Below are 21,686 nucleotides of genomic sequence, written 5' to 3' on the forward strand. Positions count from 1 at the left end.
TACAACAGAATATTGGGCTTGGAAGTAGACAATCTTGAGGGATATTTGATTTTAATGATACGACTGTCCGGTCAATGATGTATTATTGTGTTAGTGATGTGGTTCAGTGAGTGGGGCACGATTTAAATTGCGGAAAATTATGAGAGCGTAATTAGAATTTTAATCATCAGTTATGTAGCAATTAAGCTTTTCATTTTATAAATTCTACGAATTTTGTTATTTTAAGACTGTGTAGCGTAAATCTTACTATGGATTTCTTGGAACTGATTAGAAGACATTGGTTTTTGGCTGGAACAATGGTTGCTATTTTCTGTGCAGAAATTTACCCGGAATTAGGCGCAAAAGAAGGCAAGATAAATTGTTTTTTCATTGCTATCATACGTAGATCTGGCAGATTTGGGCATACGAGAAAATGATTATGACAGGGTAACGTCCATTTACTAGAATAAATAAGCCGGGGTACAAATTTGACGTCTGTAGGATGATATTACATATATGTGGCCAAGTCACCGGAATATTGATCATAACAATAATGTTCCATTTGTGTGAGAACGCCCCTTGGTAATGTTAGCATAATTTTTTGATTGTTAACTCAGCCATTGAAACTACTGGCCACAACTAGATGGATAGGGTTGTTGAATTTTTCGTTTTTGGCGCTTCAATCAGAGTTTTCAATGGGTCATCCAGCCTTGTTCACCAGGGATGAAGAATATGTACAACATTCCCTCTATGCTTCTATACATCTCTCACAAAGAAATAGGTGAAGACTACCGTATCAAATTTATAATCATATGTTACACCACGTGTTCCAAGCCATATTTATTCATGTTATAGATCAATGTATTTTGATATGGAAAATGTTAATGAGAAAGTACGGATTATAGTAATATATGTTATGTTCAGTGTAGCAGAAGAGAAGGGCAGTAAATTATTACACTGTATACAAAATAGGAGTATTATAGTATTGTATTCAAAATAGTAGTAGTAAAGAGAAGGAGGGAAATTGAAGAAATGTTACATTCTCCTTCACACCCCATTCCTTCTTCCATGGCTCTCTGGCATCTCCTTCAGCACTGCACTCACATAGCTGAAACTCTGTTACCTGCTATTTTACACAGGCTGTTAGAAATGGGTTACAGCCTTTAAGGTGTATAGTACTCACTTAAATGAGCAAAAATTCCCCGTCACATATGTCCAGAAACTAGTGCCTTCTGAGAGATGGGTGATATTCATGTGATCTCTGCAGCAGATGCTCAGTGTGGTTCCCATGCATTTCATCACAACTTTCAGCTCTCCATCATACAGAGGTGTGCACTCTGTTGAAAATTCCTGGTTTCACTTGAATTTCCTGACAGGCTTTCGCTGGTCATTGCTGTAATACTCCAAATCTTTGGGTTTCCCCACAAGCAAAAAAACCCAGACAATTAAGTCAGGGGTTGTGCAGGCCAGTTGACTGGGCTTCTGTGTCCTGTCCACTGTTCACTGAAAATCTGGTTCAGTTACTGTCTGAAAGTGCGGAGAATATGAGGTGGTGTCCCGTCATGCATGAGCCACATGTGTTGTTGCTGATGAAAAGGCACATATTCCAAGAGTATTTGTGAATTATTCACCAAAAGATGATGGTACACTGCAACTGTTAGTCTGTCAGGTAAGACAACTGGTCCTATGAGTTGATCACCCAAGATGCCCACCCCGACGTTGGTGGAAAATGGATGTTGATTACTTTGATGCCACAGTTGTGTGAAAATGACCATCCACCCAGACATGGTCATTATGGAAGTTCAAAATATTATCCCTTGTGAATCTGCTACATCAATAAATAGGGTGTTAGCTACAGACTGTGTGTTTCCAACACATTTTGCGAGAAGCCATTGGTAAAACTCTGTACCTTTACATGATGGCCAGGAAAAGTGAGGGCTTACACTCTCTGGATGTGGTGTGTGTAAAGTGATTTTTCATGGAGAATACTCCAGACAAGAGGAACACCAGTAACTTCAGCAGCTGCAATTCTTTGCCCTGGTTCCATTATCTTCTGCCCTTCTCAATACATGAACTTCCATATTGGAAGTTCAAACTGATCAGGGACTTCTGCAACTTTACTCTCTTTGAGCAAAGGACCCAAATTCACTCAGTCACTTGTGAAATCTGGTGAATAATTTGTGGGATGGGATTCTGCGTTATGGATAATATTCTTCATAGATGTGACATGCTTCCTGAGAATTAACATTGGCAGAGCCATACATGATATGCATGTCTACCAGTTTCCAAGCAGAGTAATAAAATTCCAGTAGAAAACCACTAAATGGATTTCAAATTGAAAGAGTATCATAGCAATACGAGCTATCATTGCTTTTTCCTTAGTCATAAATATGTAGTGCTTCTACAGATTCTACTGAGACAGTCACAGTACATGCAAGGGAATTGTAAACATATTGTAATGTGTTTTGTTACTGAAGACGCCGTTCAGATCGTTAATTGGTTTATTTAACAACCTACAAGTCTCGGCTACAATTATTTATAACACAGTTGCGGGGTTTCACACTTTATAACCCAATTCGCAATAATCTGTTCACACTGTTGCAGGGTTCCACAATTTATAACCCTATTCGCAAATCAATTCACTCTATCTTCAGTAGGCTACACATATTAGTTACGATACAGGAACTATGTAAGTGTCCCTGTATCACACACACACTTCGGCGGCTGCTATATTTCATGGCGCCACTCCTTAACACACACTAACTCGTTCGATGCTGACTGGAGAACTCACTTCAGCGGCTGATACACTTTAACTGACTTCAACTGCACTCGGCTATGGCCGCATTTCAACTCAACTGTCTTCGTAGGCAGTGTAGCTCTCTTATATAGTCGCAGTGCCCGCCTCTTACGCAGTGGGTACCGCTGTCGCCTGTTACCCGTGTCACAGTTGCGTTGCGTGTTATGTCACCATGCAGAGGGGGGTGACGGAGTGCTGACTCACCCGCCACGTCACTGCTGGGGGGAGGGGTTCTCTGTTGCGCAACATGTCACAATATGTATAAAGGGTCAAGAATCTTCTCTCCTCCACATTATCCATAGCAGCTCTTGGGCCCACCCAGCCTCCTATCCCATGGATACCGAGGGGCTTTTTCCCCTGGGGGTAAAGTGGCGTGAAGTTGACCAGTCACCAATCACCACTCCCCCCTATGCCTTCGTGATTTAGTGCTTAATTAGTTAAGCACAAGACAGCTTTACCTTCATTCACCATACCACCTTACACCCTTTAACCCTTCTTTAACATCCTGTATCTACTATAATATAAGGTGAGTACAGGAGGCTGTTTCCCTGTGGTAAGGCAGCAGAGGCATGAAGCCAACCATCCACCTCCTATTGCCAATGTTAAGAATGGTGAAGCTATACCTCCACTCCCTCATAAATCTTCATGGCATGATAATTAATTAAAATCAGGGATAAGTTTAATAATAATAACGTAACCTAATCAAAGTCTGAAGTGAACCAGTGTTGCCTTAAAGACACATATTCTTCCAATGAAGGTATTTAATAACACCAGTCTTTGAGCTATCACAGAGTCTAATGAGGTCTTTAAATCTCACTTCCTAACCATGTTTAAAACCCTACACACGATGTTTGCCAACTTCACTCATTTTTAAATTATTGAACAGTTGTTTGTGTTCAAAGTTTATAACATAGGTCATGGAAGGAAAGCAGAGAGCATAAGTGAGCATACTTGTAGCTGAACAGACAGTGGACTGCACTAAACTATGAGTGTATAGCCCAGGCCTGCACAAATTTCTTGTAAGTCTAGGAACCACTGCCAAAATAGGGGTCAGAATAAAAACAAAATAATATCTCCTGCAATTGCTATGATTTTGGGAGACAAATGGTGATTAGAATGTACAAATAGAAGAAAGAAGCAAAGGAAATAAGAGCATGAAAAAGAGGAATGGAAGACTGAAGGTGAGGAAAATGTTTGAAGATGAAGGAGAGGAATGATGGCATGATGGACAAATAAATGAGTTGCTGGAACAATAAGGAAGAAAGGAGAGAAGGAGATAGAGATACAAAAGGAAAGAATAAATTATTTTTCCCACCATCTCTGATGGGTCATTCATTAATGTAATAGGAATAGTAATTTTAGGTGCTGGGTGACCTGGTACTGGAACTTGTGCAGGCTTGGTATTGCCCCAACCATTTCTTAAGAAAGTATGGAACTACTACATATGAATACAGACAACAGTACAGTAGTGAATAAGATATGCAAGTTGAACCACAAACTACAGAAATTCTATTCCTACCCAGAAGGAAATATTTGAAAGTTCATATACTCTACTGTTGATATATGAGCATTAATTAACCCTTTAAAACTCAGTGGTTCCATAGATACCACCTGTTTGAATATGCTGGAACTTTTAAATTCTTCCCACAGAGTGTATTTATATGCTTCATATGGTTTTCACAGTAAGCCACGATTATTTTCCTAAACAGGATTAACCAGTTGATCTTCAAAGTGAAGAAATAATGTGTTGCCTGTGAGGTATGAACTGAAGTTTTATGTATTATTTAGAAGCAGTTTTAGTCTTTAAAGGGCTAAAGTAAAGGAGATTATTGAGTTTTTTTCCCCATGTATTGCCTTTAATCCGATTTGAACTCTTTCCTACATTATAGGTCCTCTGAATCCAGAAATTACTGTTAAATATGGTGCTATCTCACTCATCTTCCTTGTCAGTGGACTGTCAATAAAGTTAGAAGAACTGTTGGTTGCTGTTACTAATGTTAAAATACATATATTTATCCAGTTTTATTCACAAGTATTCACACCAATAATTGTGAAGATACTGACATTATTCCTTTGGATGGTTGGTGTGAATGAATGGATTTTAAAAGGGTGAGTTTTAGAAACACATGGTTTATATACACCTCCATATTATTGAATATATGTCAGGGATTACTGTGCCGTTTCTTTCATTGATGTTTTGGGAAGTTCACAGATCCTAAAGATTTTACCTGGACCACTGTGAATTACACTAAGGACTTTTGTTGACTGCCCTCAGATTGATTACCATTGGCTGCATGCCACCCCCAGTGTCTTCCGCTGTCATTCTGACAAGAACTGTTGGGGGAAATGAGGCAGCCGCAGTTTTTAACTCTGTGTTGGGATGCCTTATTGGAATTATACTCACTCCTTTTACACTTCTGTTTTTTGTAAGTATCTGCAGTTAAGATTATGGTTCATAATTTTGCTCACTGTTTGTCATAATCTAGTCAGTGAGCTTTTACAGTTTTTCAGCATCAGAATCAATATATTTTTTTTTTTCTAATTCATCAGAATCACTGTTCTCACATGATTTAAAATTGGTGAGGTTACTAACACCAATTACTTCTTTGGTATTTATGTATTAAGAGGTGACTTGAATAATTTGAAAATTTACAGCTGTGTTAGGACATTTGTAGTCAATCTATATTTTGCCTTGAACAGCAAGTCCACAACTGTCAGTCTGACCTAAAAGTTATGTTGCACTGTGAAGAATTCATTTAGAAATGATGGATTTGTGGAATTTGCTGAGAAATGAAAATCAGTATTTTCAAAGATGTGGGATTTTGACAAGTAAACACAAGTTGTGAATAAGAATTCAGTGAACCTTACATTAATGACAAGTTTTCTGGCAGTGCGCCATAAAAGTTTGCAGTAAGAAAGGGAGAACAAAAATCTTGGTCGTGGATCTGAAGGAGAACTGAAGCCAGGCATAATTGCACTGGTGAGGGTCAGCTGCAATTTAACCAACTGACGGACTGAACATGCATTTTGGCAGTTGGTATGCTGATGAATGAATTCCTATCAGGTGGTGTGATTATGATACAGATGGAGTATGCATGTGCCAACATCGGAGAAAACGTAATTTTTAAAGTTACTGGAGTCACTTATTAATAGGAAGGTACACTTTTTCTTTAATAACATTTTTATTTTTCAGTGTTTCTGGTGAGATTATTTGGACAGTGTTCATCATGTTAGGTTTTTATAAAAATACAGTGTTTAAGAAATTTGCTGTTTACATCACGAGACGTGCTTAAGGGGCATATTAGAAAGTGTTAATCTCAGTCATTGGAAGCCAAATGAGAAACAAACACAGTAAACAGTATCCAAAAGAATATAACATACAGTAACAGTGCTGTGTTTCGCTTCAGTTGCTATAGTCATACCAAGTGACAAATTTTGCTTTATTTCTTTCATAACTGGAAAGTCAAAAGAATAGATAATCTCAAATTATTGAGTCACAAAATAATTAGAGATCAAAGATAAATGGCTTCTATGAGTGACTGTTCTTTCTAACCTAAGTGAAATTAGAGTACATACATGTATGTGCATAAAATTTATTATTCCTTCTTCCATTCAGTCATGACTTATGGCTTGATTGACTGGGGAAACTTGTCACATGCTGCAACGGTCTTTAAGCTGCGGAAGAGAGTTATGTGATTGATGATGTGTCATGGTTACAGGGAATCATGTAGAGATCTCATCAAGGAAATAAATATACTGCCTTTAAAATCACAGTATATATATTCACTAATGATGTTTGTAATTAAAAAACAGAGATAAATGTGTTACAAGTAAGGATTATTATGAAGTAAAAACCAGACAAACTATTAATTTACATACAAGGTTTGTCTGGATAGTAATGCAGTTAAGTTTATAAAGAAAAATTTATCAAGATATCGTTACAAACGTTTAAAATTCTTCAAAGTACTCTCCTTGGGCATCCACACACTTTTGCCAGCGACTTTTCCATGCACGGTACACATCCTGAAAGGCGTCGACGGGGACCTCATTTAGAGCCTTTGTCATGGCAGTTTGGATCACTTCAGTGGTTCCAAAACGGGTTCCTTTCAGGGCAGTCTTGTTCCTCAGGAACAAGAAGAAGTCTGCAATCACTCGCGATCGTCACTCGATTGTTCTTGTGGTCATCAATCAACAATTTGGGGACCAACTTGGCACACACTTTCCACATGTGCAAATTGTCGGTAACAATGTCATGCACAGTGGTCTTCAGAATACTGAGAGTCTCTGCTATCATCCGAACACTCATTCGGCGATTGGTATTTAGAAGATCATGAACATGAGACACATTTTTGTCACTTTTGCTGGTTGACGGCTGTCCAGAGCGGGTGTCATCCACCACCTTTCCCGCCCATTTTTAAACAACTTTAGTCACCTGGAGAATTGAGAATAGGAGAGAGCAGAGTCCCCGTATGCTTCCCGAATCATTTGGTGGGTGTCGGCGAGGCTTTTGTTCAGTTTAGCACAGAACTTGATCACGTAACTTTCGATTGTTTTCTCCATTGCACGTCGTGACACACTAACAGGAGGTTCACGGAAACAGTGATCCTGACGCTCCCAGAGCTGAGAGCAGACTGAGCTTGGAAGCGTTATGAAGCTAAGAGTTCTCCCCCCTTCCCAACTGGACCGCACATGCTGTGACCAGGAGGAGTGGCAGGAAAGATCCAATTGCATTACTTTTCGGACAAACCCTGTATATACTAGGTTAACCTGGCCATATATGGTAAAGGAGTATATCACATGGCAATAAAGGTTTTTAATGGACTTCCTTATAACCTTAAATAAATCTCTAATAATCCAAAAAAGCTTAAAGTTAATTTAAAGGACTTTATATATTCAAATTCTTTCTATGCTTTGGAGGAATTCTTTAAAAGATTACTGTATTTATCTGCAAAAATTGGGTATTTTTGATTATATTGTTATACTGGGATGATTTTACACATATGTACATATATTTGATGGAATAAATTTGTAGTTATTGCTTTCGTGCCATTTACTAGGTTTTTTTTATAAGAGTACTATTATGTTCATACTACAATATCTGAAGAATTGTTTTAGTTATATTAATTAATGCGCATGTTGATGCTTACTTTATTATGTACTTTCTGATGTGTATGACTATATATACATTGTACTGCTTTATTCGCGACTGTTTCCACATCCTATGAAATTGTTTTCTTTATGGATTTATGGAAAATGAATGAATGAATAAACAACAGAGATTTAAACTGTAGTCATTGTGCAGCATAACATTTTTCCATGTCACATGTTGAGGTTAATATACTGTCTGTATACTACTGGCATATTGACTGCAGTGTTCATCACAAGAGGTCTGTTTTACAGTTGAGGACCACAACACTTGTCCCTGTGTTCAGCACCATATTTCAGCTCACATTGACAGTGGTGGTACCCCTTGCAATAGGACAACTGGTCTGTTTTGTCACTGACTTCAAAGCTTCAAGTTATCCTATTGGAATACTTGGGCAAATTTCCCTACTTTTCATAATCTTCACAACCTTCTGCCAAGCATTCCTGAGCCAAGATATGCAAATGGATGCGCATGATATTTTAACAACCATTTTGCTGGGTGAGTTTCAAGTTTTGTCTACCATCACTGTACACTGTAGAGATTGTAAATTGAATTTCTTGAGTATAAGTCTGTTTTATGATCTGATCTGGTAGTCTATTTTTCCACTTTGTTGACCTGAATAAATCTTATCCAAACCTGAAAGTGGAACTTGTTTGACTGCACTTTTTTCCACATTTGGAATGGAATGACAGTGTGAAATTGAAATCAGTTAGTGGGGTAAATTATATTAAACTTAGCTTTCAGAATTTTTGTTAGGCATTGAAAAGGGTGTGTAATTCATTAAGTGTAGAAAATGTAAACCTTCTAGCAACAGAAGGCATATGATGTACATTACAATATCTAGAATCTGAGGTTCTGCTTTCCACCTGCTGTCATGCTGGTTCTTGTTTGGCTTATTCTTCGACCCTGAAGTGGAGATGGTATGTTCCTTCAAAATGTTGGTTGACTTTCAGCAGACTGCATGACATTATATACCAGAAGCTAGTATTCTATGTTACCATGGTTCAAAAAAATTGACAGCTCTGGCACATCTTCCATGGTGTAATGTGACAATTTAGTGTTATGCAGATTTTAATTTCTAGTGTATTCTCTCTCTCTCTGTGCACGCGCGCATGCATGGGTGTATGCGTGCATCCCCCGCCCCCCATCCCAGTAGAAAAAAGTCAGTGCCAAGGATTCTGACATAGGCATGTGCCAGGAATGCTCAGAAACTACAGTGTTTATTATTTGTTTGTTGTTGATAGTACCACAATACCTTACCCTTTTGCTAACTCACAGTGAGTTCGAAGACTGACTGAAATAGCATGAGATGCTGGATTAGTGACTAGTGATAATATAACAGTTTTAAAATAGTTTTAAAGTTACATGAATTCAAGTGCTGGCGCTTCAGATCTTAAGGTGTTGTCACAATTTTTTTGTGCGTTTTGGATTAAATTCTTGACCTGATATGGATATACAGGGTGTTTCATGACTTTAGGGAATAACTTCAGGAGGTGATTTCCTAGGTCTTTGTGATCAAAAAAGTTCATATAAACATGTGTCTGATTTTGGACGGTTACTGAGTTATGACCGTTATTTCATTCCCGTACACGCCCTCGTATGAACCGCATCTGTCAGCTGGCAGGTCGCTATTTTTAGCCAATTACAGACAGAGCGTTCTCGTTATCTCGACACTTGAGAGCTACCTAAGGCGGGGGGGAGGGGGCTGGTATGTCCAGCGTGGTTCACAACCGAACGGCAGCCTGTGTTGTGGCCGGTGGTGACATTTTCAAAAATCAACTTTAAGCACCAATCAATTCAAATTAAAGGTAATTTCACGAATTTAACTCTACATTCATACTTTAAATGTATCGTGTATTATGCTGGTTTATTATTTTGTTCCGTTTATTGTCAGTAATCGTTACCTTTTATTCTGAGTTTAAAATGGTCATAACTCCATAAACCGTCCAAAATCGGACACATGTTTATATGAACTTTTTTGATCACAAAGACCTAGGAAATCATCTCCAGCAGTTATGCCCTAAAGTCGTGAAACACCCTGTATGTATCATGCATGTCATGAAAAACTTTTAATGGATGAGGTGTAGAGCCTAAAACTTTGCTTCAGTGCAAGTTTCTGATTGGTAGTTTAATAGAAGTCGCATATTTGAAGTCACTGCACATGGCCCTGTTTTCCATTACTCCTCTCCAAGCTTGCTTTACGTGTTCATCTCATTTAACCCTTCAGTGTGGAAGGCTGAGGACATTCACATCCAGCCATGCCATATGCTGCAGACAAACTATACTTAAAAGAGACAAGTAGTTTATCTGTAGCTTCATTTTTCAACATGATTTAAAAATATTTCTTCAGATGTTTTGTGGTTTGAAAGATGAATTTGATGTACAAAATATGCTGAAAAGTTTTTATTAGATTGTACTTTGACTGGTCGCTTTTGCCTTGTAATTGTAAGAAGCCATGCACAGTAGCATGTAACAGTATTTGAATGAAATGGCTATATACAGGAAAATTTCAGACAGAACAGTGGATTGTTTAAAATTTAGAGCTGTTGTGGTGCAGAGCTTAATACGTAATAAAGTATTGTGACGTGGATGGTGCAGCAGGAAGTAGGCGTCACGTGAACTCTGCGTTTCCACGAGTGATGTCATATACCCCCACTCCTATCATTATGCATCGCTGGGTAAGCACCCTTCCCTGCGAGGCTGTGACGTCACGCAACAGGCAAGCCCATGCAACAACTGTTGCTAGGCAATCGGTAAACATGCCTAGGCAACAAGGAAGTGAGGCATTTTCCCGTTGTCTGACTGAGGGTTTATAAGAGAACTGCACTGGCTAAGGAGTCAGTTGAAATATAGCAGCCACCTATGACAGTTTAATTGTAACAGTCGCCCAGCAAGCAAATCGTGAACACGGAAAGAAGAATACCGGAACGTGTGATTAGAAGTGATAGTGTGAGAAGGTATTGGGAGTGTGAAATACAGTGACCCTGGTATAGCTCCGTATTGTTGGACCGATGCTACTCCCGTCTTCACCCTACCACCTACAACCATCGTGAAGTCGGGAGCGGTTCACCGTCACAGGCTCTCGCATCGTGTTTACAATACTCCCTAAGGTCGTAGCAGGGAATCCAAACTCGCAGTGGGGGGCCTTACTGAAGTTAATGACTGAACAGATAATAATAACAAGATTTAATAAACACAAACACATTATAACTCACTACAAGAATATACAAAATATATAAGCCAATAGACATGGCTGATTTGCCCTATACTGATTCGCACTTCGCGGCATCAACTCAGTGACATGCCCAGTTCCACTGGCCCACCGACATTATGTACTTAAGTCACTTCCTGATCAGCCACAGGCGGCCGCAAGGAAAATAAATATATCCAAAAAAACAAGTCAGCCACAGGCGGCCCCAAAGAAAATATATATAACTAACTAAACAAGTCGGCCACAGGCGGCCCCAAAGAAAATATATATGTAAAAATGCTAATTAAACCACTTGCATATCGCCGCCATACTTATCCCCTGATAGCTGGTGACTGCAAGTAACCCCAACATCTGCAGCCAGCCCCCGACGACGCCGAAACCAGATTTAGAAAAAACCCTGCTGAACTGAAATTTAGAAATTACTCCCGCTGGTCCACCAGACGTCCTCGCCCAAGTGGATCCACTTATCAGACTAACTCCTCTGCTCCCAACATACTTATTTCCGAGAAACAGGGGTAGAAAGGGTAGGGAAATCACGTGGTATTGGGAAAGAGAAGGAGGGGGTATGCTCTAGGACCTCAGAAGAAGAGTAGCGTGGGAGATATGGCTGGAAGCCATGACGTCACGGAAGGAGCCATTGCTTCAGCACAGCTCAATATCCCCCCCCCCCTTCACCAAAGAGCACTCTCTTCAACTGTCTGACACCNCAGCACAGCTCAATATCCCCCCCCCCTTCACCAAAGAGCACTCTCTTCAACTGTCTGACACCCCGAGACACCCTCAAGAGTTCAGATGCTCACTCATATTCCTCCTCTGCTCCCAACATACTTATTTTTGAGACACGGGGGTAGAAAGGGTAGGGAAATCACGTGGTATTGGGGAAGAGGAGGAGGGGGTATGCTCTAGGACCTCGGAAGAGGAGTAGTTTGGGAGATATGGCTGGAAGCCATGACGTCACAGAAGGAGCCATTGCTTCAGCACGGCTCATTCTACTGTAAATACGTGAAGACTACTGAGGATAGAGTGAATAGAATAGTGTGTAGGGTTTGTGAAGTGTGTAAACCCGCAACTCTCTTATAATTAATTGTAGCTACGACTTGTAGGTTGTTAAATAAACCAGTTAACAATCCAAACGGCATCTTCAGATGCAAAACACGTTACCCCAAAAAGCAGGTCACAGGGCAGTTGGAGTTCTCGTCCGAACACTAGGCTAGCAGGGGTCAAGCCCGTAGTGTCGTGAGTGGATGCCCTGTAAGCCAGGAGAAAGAGGGGTAACCTCTCATCCCAGTCCCTCTGGTAAGTTGTGATGGCCTTCCGCAAGTGTGCCTCGATGGTTTTAATGTAGTGCTTCACCATGCCATCTGAATGTGGCTGCAGGGGTGTGGTGCGCATCTTGCTCACTCCCAGGCGTTACAAAATTTCTTACAGCAAATGAGACTCAAAATTACGGCCTTGGTCACTGTGCAACTCCCGAGGTATGCTGAAACGGCAGAAGAAGTTGGCAACCAGTACTTCTGCTATTGTCAATGCTTCCTGATTTGGAATGGCGTACACTTCGGGCCACTTGGTAAAGTGGTCCATAGCGATCAGTAGATACCGGTTTCCTTGGTCACTTCATGGGAAGGCCCCTGCAATATCAATGGCTATTCTCTCGAAGGGAGCCCCAACTTTATACTGGTGCATTTGCCCACGATTCCTGGTCCACGGTCCCCGGCTGGCTGCACATGTGTCGCACTGTCGACACCATTTCTCAATATCGGCTCTTGCTCAGGGCCAGTAGAATCTCTGCCGAACCTTATTCAGGGTTTTGTTAACACCCAAGTGACCTCCTGACAGTACACCATGTAGTTCACTCAGAACGTCTTTGACCCTACTCCAAGGAATAATTATCTGGGCTACTTGACATTTTCCGTTGGCGGATTTCCAGTTGCACTCTAATATGTCATTTCTCACAGCGAGCGATTTCCATTGGGCCCAGTTTGTGCCTGAATTCTAGTGATAGGACAGCAACATATACTGAGATTTCTCTGTGTTCACTTCTAGGCCATCCTCCTTACTAGCATCAGTTAAAAGATTCTGTGTTTTTCTTTATGGTATCTATGTTATCACCCAGTAGATTTGCATCATCAGCATAGACCAACAGCTGATATGTCCCAGTTAATTTCAGTCCCACCTGATTTTCCTGGCCCTTTCTGATAACATACGAGTATTCTAAAGCAAAGTTGAAAGCAGTGGTGATAAAGCATCTCCTTGTTTTAGACCTTCCTTGATAGGAGAATTATCAGACGAATGTTTGTCTATATGGACTTTACTCTACGTTTTGTTTAAACACATTTTAATCAGCCTAAGTAGTTCCATGGCTATCCCAAACTCTATGAGAATATTGTACACTACTCCCCTCCTAACTGAATCATAGTCCTTCTTGAAGTCTATGAATAGCAGATGTACTGTCTTATTGTACTCCCATTTTTTCTCCAGTATCTGACGAATGCAAAATATCTGGTCAGTAGTTGATCTGTTATGTTGAAACCCACACTGATGATCCTGAATAATTTAATCTATATATATAGACTTAACTTTACATTACATTACATTTATTTTCACTTCATGGATCCAATCATTTCGCCATAAGGCTGGATATAAAACATGTCACATATTACAAATTCATGATGACCACATCATTCACCCTTTGTCGAATAAAATATATAATCAGGCCTCTCACAGATAGCTCAAATTGTCAGGACTACACACATGGGTCGTGGAAAAACCACTGTCAAATTCACGCCTTGCCATTCCACACATACTGGCAAGCCGTATCATTAAAACAGTTACTTTGAGAGAAGGATATTGGATAAAACTTTGTATGACATTGATAGCAGTGACATCTCAAGATAATTACTACAGTCAGTTTTATCACCCTTCTTCTGAACTGGTACAATAATAAACTCCTTACACTGATAAGGCAATTCTTACTTAATTCAAGTAGAATTATCAAGCTTATGGATCTCAAACCATAGTATTTCACCTCCTGCTTGAATCATTTCTGCCAGAATGTGATCACTATCTGGTGATTTATCCTTTTCAACTTTGCAATAGCAATTTCATCCTCAGAAGGACTAGGATCAAGTACTAACGGTGCAGATATATTTCTATCTGCCTAACATCACTGACCATACGTACATTCAGTAACTGCTTAAGTAATTCTTCCACCTATGAAAAATGTGGGAATCTGCAAACAGATCACCATTCTCATCCTTCACTTCTTTACTTCTTCCTTACTTCTAGGATGGTAACCCCTCTTAAATTTATTTATTCCTATATACAGATATCTGATGTTCTTGTTCTTACCGTTCATTGCAGTCTCATTAATTTCTGCTTCAGATATTCCATCTTTTTATTCCTGAAATACCTGCTGGCTTCACATCATTTGTTGTTTAAATTATCCCCATTTGTTTTGCTTGGATCCTGTAACCACTGTAGTTTGGTGTGTTTCCTTTGCTATAATAATTTTGAACATCCTATGTCAAACCATGGCTTATGCGTCTTCATTTTGTGATAACCTAAACACTCTTTGGCCGAAATTTTGATATTCTCTCTAATAGTTTTTCCTAAGCTTTATTAATATCCATCTCAGCATCAAAGTTTTCCAAAGCTGAAACCTATTTGAGATTTCAACACGATACTGCTCTTTACCCTCTACCTCATTTAATGTAACATTGAGAAATTGACAGTTCAAGTACGTGTTGTAGTTTCTGTCATCATAAAGAAGTTCATGTTAAAAGCCATGCCTGCTGTACCGCATGTTCACTGTTCTTAAAACAAACACAAACGCAATATATTCATGCAACTTTGTAATTCTTAATTCTGAACAGTGCCGTCAATGTTTGTGTGTCATACTGACAAATGTGTTGCAGTGGTTTTGATCCTCATGTTCCTTACATGGCTGGTATTCTGGATTTCTTCCAAGATGATGCATTCGTTCCGTCCGGAGGATGTCATTGCCATAATCTTCTGCTGCACTCATAAGTCTCTCACACTTGGCAAGTAACACTTTTATATGCTGTAATATATATTTTTATTTCTTACAATTTACAATCTACTTTACAATGGAGCAATAAGTAAATATGTTGTAAGAAATCACATATGCTGTAATATGTGAAACTTGTGAGAGCTGGGTCACAAAAAGAAATGTTTTGTTGCAGTCAGTATTTACGAGCTAGTTTCCTCGATGCTGTTGTTGTACAGTTTGTGTAGCACTGTCATTTTGAAGATCCCTCACATAATGTACCTACCTAATATTGTTTATAATAGTGTCATCTCCTGAAATCGTAGTCTAAAATGGGTTGAGAATGCCCAACATCAGTAGTTAAAGTTACCATTCCATTTTGACAACAAACAAACATCTGTCAGTTTGTAAGCATCCAACATTTCTGATTTTGTAACTTTCCCTCAGAATGATCTAGAATGGTTACTTGATGACAGTGGATCTTTCATCGTCCTCCAAACCATACTCCAAGGTTCTGGCACATCATGCCATACTTTCTTCCTGCTACACAATTTCCTGTTTCTTTATGTTAGCATATGTATGGGAATTTTAGCTCATATAACAAAACCATGTCTTCTTATGATGTGTATGCTGATGTGGCTAACTCAGCTCACTGCCCTGGCAGCACTGGCATATCTGCACAAGTCAGATGCCTATCTACTACTGGAAGAGACAGCAGCTGAAAAAGAGGATAGGATGTGCATTACTACATGCATCACATACTCTTGCAGTGAATCAGTCCTTGAATGTTGAGCTAGTTGTTAAAAAATGAAGATTTATTTGTAGGATGTGCACCCTGTATTTTAGGCAGTAATTTCAATGTATGCACAAGACACATGAGTAAATATGCTGTTAGTAATTCCACATATATTACATATGTGAATGCAAGAGCCATAATTCACAATATATGCGTACTGTTACAGGCATTCCCATGTTACGTATTCTGTATGGAGGATATGCTCACCTATCCACTATATCATTACCTTTATTAGTATATCACCCTACTCAGATCATAATGGGAGGACTACTAGTGGCATATCTTCAGGACTGGATGATATCTAGGCAACGGTCCAGGTGAGTAGAGTCTGACACTGTGCCTCTTATTTTTTTCATATTGAATAATGTAAGTATGACTCTTAAACTGTGTTGCATGTGAATTGATGTGACTGACCCTCACCTAAAAGAGAAGGTACAACACTAGCAGATGGATTGGGAGTTGATAATTTTACTGCTTCCAGGTTTGAAAAGTGGCATAACAGCATCTATGAAGCAGTATGTGGAGAGAGTAGAAGCATGAACTTGAAACCAGTGGATTAGTGGGAAACTGGAAAGCTCTTGGAAGAATTTTGTGGGTGTGAACTGCAAAATATAGTAGCTGAAACAAGGCTTTTATAATCAGAAACCCAACAGACCATTGCTATGAGAGTGAATCTCGTCTTAGTGTAAAAAATTGAAAGATAAGGCTACATTCTTAGCTTATGATGCTGATGATTAAGACAAGTTGTCATCCACTATTATAAGGAAATATTAAAATTTTTGTTGTTTGAAAAATGTTGAAACAAAACCAACAGGACAAAGCTTCGATCAGTGCTGATAATATTTTCATGAATGATTTGAAGTCTCTAAATTCAAAAAGGGGGACAGAGAATTGAAGAAGTACCACTCATCATTGGTTATTAATTTGCTTATCCAGAGGAGATATTTTTCTTAGAAAAACTAAAATATTCTCTTCAGAAATTTGTACTAGACATCTCCAATGTCTAGACTTGGGCATTATCAGTTCTTTCAAATGCTATTTGAGTGAATGAGTGAGAAAGGCAGTGCAGTAATTGATGGAGGCCTACTTCAAGATGTTACGTGCATGAGATTGAATATCCTTAATGTAGTGCAGTTCCCACTAGAAGCATGCATTCACTAAAAGCTTCCACTGTCAAGAATTTCTTTATCAAGGGTGGGGTTCTTTTTGATATGAGTCTGGATATTCCCATTGAAAAAACAGTGATGACTGAGAAAGAACAGTAGGAAGAGATGGTGGCAGTCATGGTTGCCATCGTGGTGGTAGTGGGTGTAATAGTTTAGCCCAAGCCCCCTTCATTCCTTGATACTCTTCAGGGACTGGAATGTGTAAGAAATTATATATGGATGTTTGAGACTGACAAGAGTTTGACTGTTGTGTATAGTAATAATGAAAGTGAACCTTACCAGCTAAATGAAGAGAAAAAATGCACCACAATTTATGACAGGCTTAAGAAACAGTAAATTCTATCCTCAGTTGCTAATATTGCTAATCTTGTAAAGGTCAGTTTACAGTTTAATACTAATTGGACTTAACATGCGTAATTATGCGAGGAGCCTGTTTTAATTGGATTGATACATTTTTATATCTTGTAATAAAATTATGGAATACAGAGTAAACTACATAACTATTAGCATATGGAGAATGCATTTACAATTATAAACTCTGCACTAATACCAGTGTGTTGTACTGAGTTGCTATATTTGTATTTATATCATGATATGAATTATGTTTACTAACATGTCTGTATGTTATATGTCATAATATTCATTCATTCATCTGTAATCTATCAAGATGACAGGTCCACAGTCTCTTCCAAAACAGTTCCTCCACTTGTTGCGATCTAGAGCTTTCTCCTTCAAATGGGAATATCCTCTTCTGTCCCCAAGGTCATCCAGCATCTTCTTACGTCTTCTTCCTCGTCTTCTGGTCGCTTCTGTCCGCCCCTCTATCTTTCCTTCAATAACTTCTTTTAGAAGGCAGTTACCACGTAAGATATGACCAATCCAATTAGCCTTCCGTTTTCTTATTTCGTGTAGGATATTCCTCTGCTCACTGACTCTAAATAACACTTCTTCATTTCTCACATAATCGGTCCAACTGATCTTCTCCATCCTTCTCCAACACCACATTTCGAAGCTTTCCAGGTGTTTCTGATCTACTGCCCTAAGTGTCCAAGTTTCAGCCCCATACAAAGCGATGCTCCAAACGTCATAATAAGAAGTACAGAATTGTTTCTGCATTTAAGAACTGGGTTCTTAATTTTATTTTCTTATATATTTTACACCTGTTTTAGGAAATCTGTTGCAAAATGTAAAACAGAAGTGTCACTGCACAGTACTTATCTGTTTGTAGGACAAAACTGGAAGCCTAAGACTACACCTTAATATACTGCTTCCACTGCTAGATGGTACTTCAGGCAAAGAATTGAACTTTTTATTGTAAGTAAAGTAACACACATGTTTATAAATATTTCATACCAATTAAAGGAATGGAACTGAACTCTAACCTGGCGAGAACTTAAATATTTTTTCTTTTTAGTGTTTTTAAATGTCATGAACAAACCCCCCCCCCCTTCAAAAAAAGTAGAACAAACAGGGAGCTGGAGGGAACCATAATAGATAAACTATGATGTCATTAGTCAGTTGCAGTATTTGAAAGTTTGCTGGCAAAATACTGAGCATTATTTGTTGGTATATTCTTTTGTTTATATCCACATGGTTCAGTCACATATATCATTTCATAGCCTCTTCCCACAGTAATTTTATTTCTTCTGGTAATTAGTAGTAATGTCTTTTAGAGATTGTGATAGGATTGTTAGCAGTTTGTCACTTGCAATTGATTTACGTCTCGGAATCGGTATGCCCTTCAAACAATATCATGAGACAAAGATTATCCCTGAACACACTTTTTGTCATTTCAAACTTCAATGGGGCTATATTATTTGAGGTTATCATGGCAGTGACTTTGAAGATTACTGCTGTCCTCTTAAGATGACATTACATCATCAGAGATGAAGAGTCATTCTTCTACACTGATACTGTAGGTAGCAAATTCCTCCAAAACTCTGGTAAACATCTACTAGACCACAAAGCATCACATACCAGATGATTTTAATCTTCACTGTGGCTGTTTCATTTAACTGCAAACATCATATCACATGTTTTATTCAACTATGAATTCATTGTGAGCGTATTAAGTGAGATGATTGGGACGGAGGTATAGGGCAGATATACCAGTGCCTCCTCATTCATTTCCATCCCTTTCTGACTGCTACTTAGGATCATACCCTGTTGGGAGTATAATGCAAGTAAATTAGTTACACAGTTGTAATATAACTCAGTGCGTATGTATTAAGGGGATAAATAATGTAGAAAGATGTAACAAGACCATAACATACCCAGTAAGCCTTTATGGTTACAGCAGTGAAAATCTATTATGATCTGATTCTAAGTTTGTTGTAAAGTTAACAAACAGTACAAGCTAAGGCCACTGAGAAACACAGTCAATTAGAATACTGATGAAATACAGAATGAGAGCTACATTAACCTAACTGGAGGATAGAGTTAGCCAGTTAAGTAAAAGGAATGGGATACACTGGAGTTGAATAGAACCAAAATTCCAAAACAAATTTAGAATACACAGCCAAATACAATTTGGGTATAAATTACCACACCATGGCCACTGAAGACACACAGCTCAGGTTATTGCCCCAGTGGCAGGTGTTGTCTGGTCATTGGACAGAGTCACTGAATTGAGGTACAAGCCAGAAATGATTCAATGTTCTTCAATATACTTGCAAGTAAAGACCCAGGGATAAGGCAGAGGGGAAGACTTCTAGGCTGGAAGGGTGGGGTTCAGGGTATACAGGAAGGTGTGGTACAAGCTGATTCAGAGACATGCCACTCTTAAGTCAAGTATGCACAGCTCATAAGTACTTCTTCACTCTACTAGCACTGCAGGCAAATTGTTAAGAATGTGCCAAGAGCTTGACCATCTGTGTGTGGTACATGTAGTGATTTCCAGAAAAACAATATCTAGTGACTTTGGGAAGATCTGTTTCATTTATTTTTTGTCATGTTTGTGACATTTTGATAACTTGGCTAATTCTTTCCTCTCAAGTGTCTAATCACAGCACTTTCAGTTGCAGGTTGGTGCAGTGATGAGCTATATATGGAGTATACTGCAAGACTTGCTTTTAGAACTGGCTATGGATCCTAAGTATATTGCTGTAATGGGACAAGAGTTGGAGTCTTCTGCTTCATTCTTCATACAGTATCATTCCAAAGCAACTTCAGGGATGTTGTAGGAGAGTTGTGGACTGATATGGGTATTAACAAGCAAAACATCAAGACAACTTATATTCTGCATAGTCTTACTGTGTGACAATATCTGAGTACATGGTGAGGATGAGGTAAAGCAAAATATTTCTTGGTTGAAGGTTCTGGCAAATTTGTTTCCCAGGAGAAAAATATCAACTATAAAATAAAGTGCTTCATGTGTATACTGATAATGTGAAAGCATTACACATTTATAGTCTTTTACATGGATGTTAATCTCATTCAACCCTGTACCTTCTCCTAGGTTTGTATGGATCAACCAGTTCTTTACCATGTTGTCTTGCTATTTTTAAAAGTATATACTGTTTTTATATCTTATATCCAAAAAAAAAGAATTGTGCTGTGAATTCTTTTTGCCCCTAGTGGTTCAATATCAAAAATGGTCTTTATTGCATGATTATATGTTTGTTACATGAGTGATTATCTGAAAGTAAGTAAAGAAGGGCCATGGTTTTAGAAATGAGGAATTATATCAGTAGTTCAGTGATTTGGTACTTTTGTAATTTCAAGGTACATGGAGATCTGACTCAAGACCAGAGCCATATGGCATGAACATCATAGATTTTTTAGATACATGGCAACCAGAGGAATTTTTAACTATTATTTTCTTTAACCCTTTAGCAGTTGAGTAGTTAAGTGTACTGGTAACCCTCTCACATGTTTTCAGAGTAGTAAAATATTTATGGGTAAATTTCTGAATCAATTAGTGATGGAAACACAAGAAGACTATCATAGAAGTGAACTAACAGTTTTTAGGGTATACCATTTCTGAAATTTGGACAGGGCACAGAATTCTGTTGCATGGAGCACACTCATTTGAATTGGAACCTTCTTTTAGTATTCCTCAATTTAATGTTTTCCTTCATTTAGTGTTGAATTTCTATGATCCCAAGCCAATAACCTCAGTGTTAAATTATCTCTATTTAAGATTTTTATCAATTTAGTGTTCAGATCCACTGATCTCCAGGCAAACCTGAAATAGGGGTTTCATTGTATCTTGCTTCTGGTTATTCTGGAAGGTGATTTGCTTGAAATAAGGCACTCAGAGCCAAAGTTGCCCATCCTGGATATGAGTTTGTGTTATTTCATATTTGTTTTTGGATTCAGATCATCAGCCAGTCATATGACTGCTTGTAGCATAATATAAAACATTTTTGAAAGTTTCTGTCATCTGGGATATAATGCCATGTAGTCTGTTGAAAGTCAACCAACACTTTGAAGGAACTGTCACCTCCATCTTTGGGGTCAAAGAATAAGCCAAGCAAGAAACCAGTATGAAGCAGGTAGCAAGCAAGCTTTGCAGATATAATTTTATGTGTACATATAAGCAATCTCCTTTTATTACAGGACTAAAATATGTAAAATAATTTTT

At 38.6% G+C, this 21,686-nt stretch overlaps 1 protein-coding gene across 3 annotated transcripts; it reads left to right on the forward strand.

Annotated features, from left to right (window-relative positions):
• Positions 1 to 49: 49 nt before the first annotated feature.
• On the forward strand, positions 50 to 21,469 carry LOC111866439 (sodium/bile acid cotransporter 7). 3 transcript variants are annotated; one of them, XR_002843147.2, is made up of 8 exons: positions 50 to 348; positions 4,666 to 4,885; positions 5,052 to 5,202; positions 8,177 to 8,420; positions 15,048 to 15,173; positions 16,102 to 16,252; positions 18,271 to 18,415; positions 20,119 to 21,469. XR_002843147.2 is itself a non-coding variant. In XM_023855408.2 (7 exons), the coding sequence occupies exons 1-7, from the start codon at positions 249 to 251 to the stop codon at positions 16,493 to 16,495; spliced, it is 1,071 nt and encodes a 356-aa protein (XP_023711176.1). In that variant the 5' UTR covers positions 50 to 248; the 3' UTR covers positions 16,496 to 16,587. The 3 variants fall into 3 exon arrangements, 1 of the variants encoding a protein (XP_023711176.1); XR_002843148.2 differs by having other exon boundaries at positions 54 to 348; positions 18,330 to 18,415; XM_023855408.2 differs by lacking the exons at positions 18,271 to 18,415; positions 20,119 to 21,469 and adding an exon at positions 16,417 to 16,587.
• Positions 21,470 to 21,686: the final 217 nt, after the last annotated feature.

Source organism: Cryptotermes secundus, unplaced genomic scaffold, assembly GCF_002891405.2.
Source record: "Cryptotermes secundus unplaced genomic scaffold, Csec_1.0 scaffold271, whole genome shotgun sequence".
Lineage (NCBI taxonomy): Eukaryota > Metazoa > Arthropoda > Insecta > Blattodea > Kalotermitidae > Cryptotermes > Cryptotermes secundus.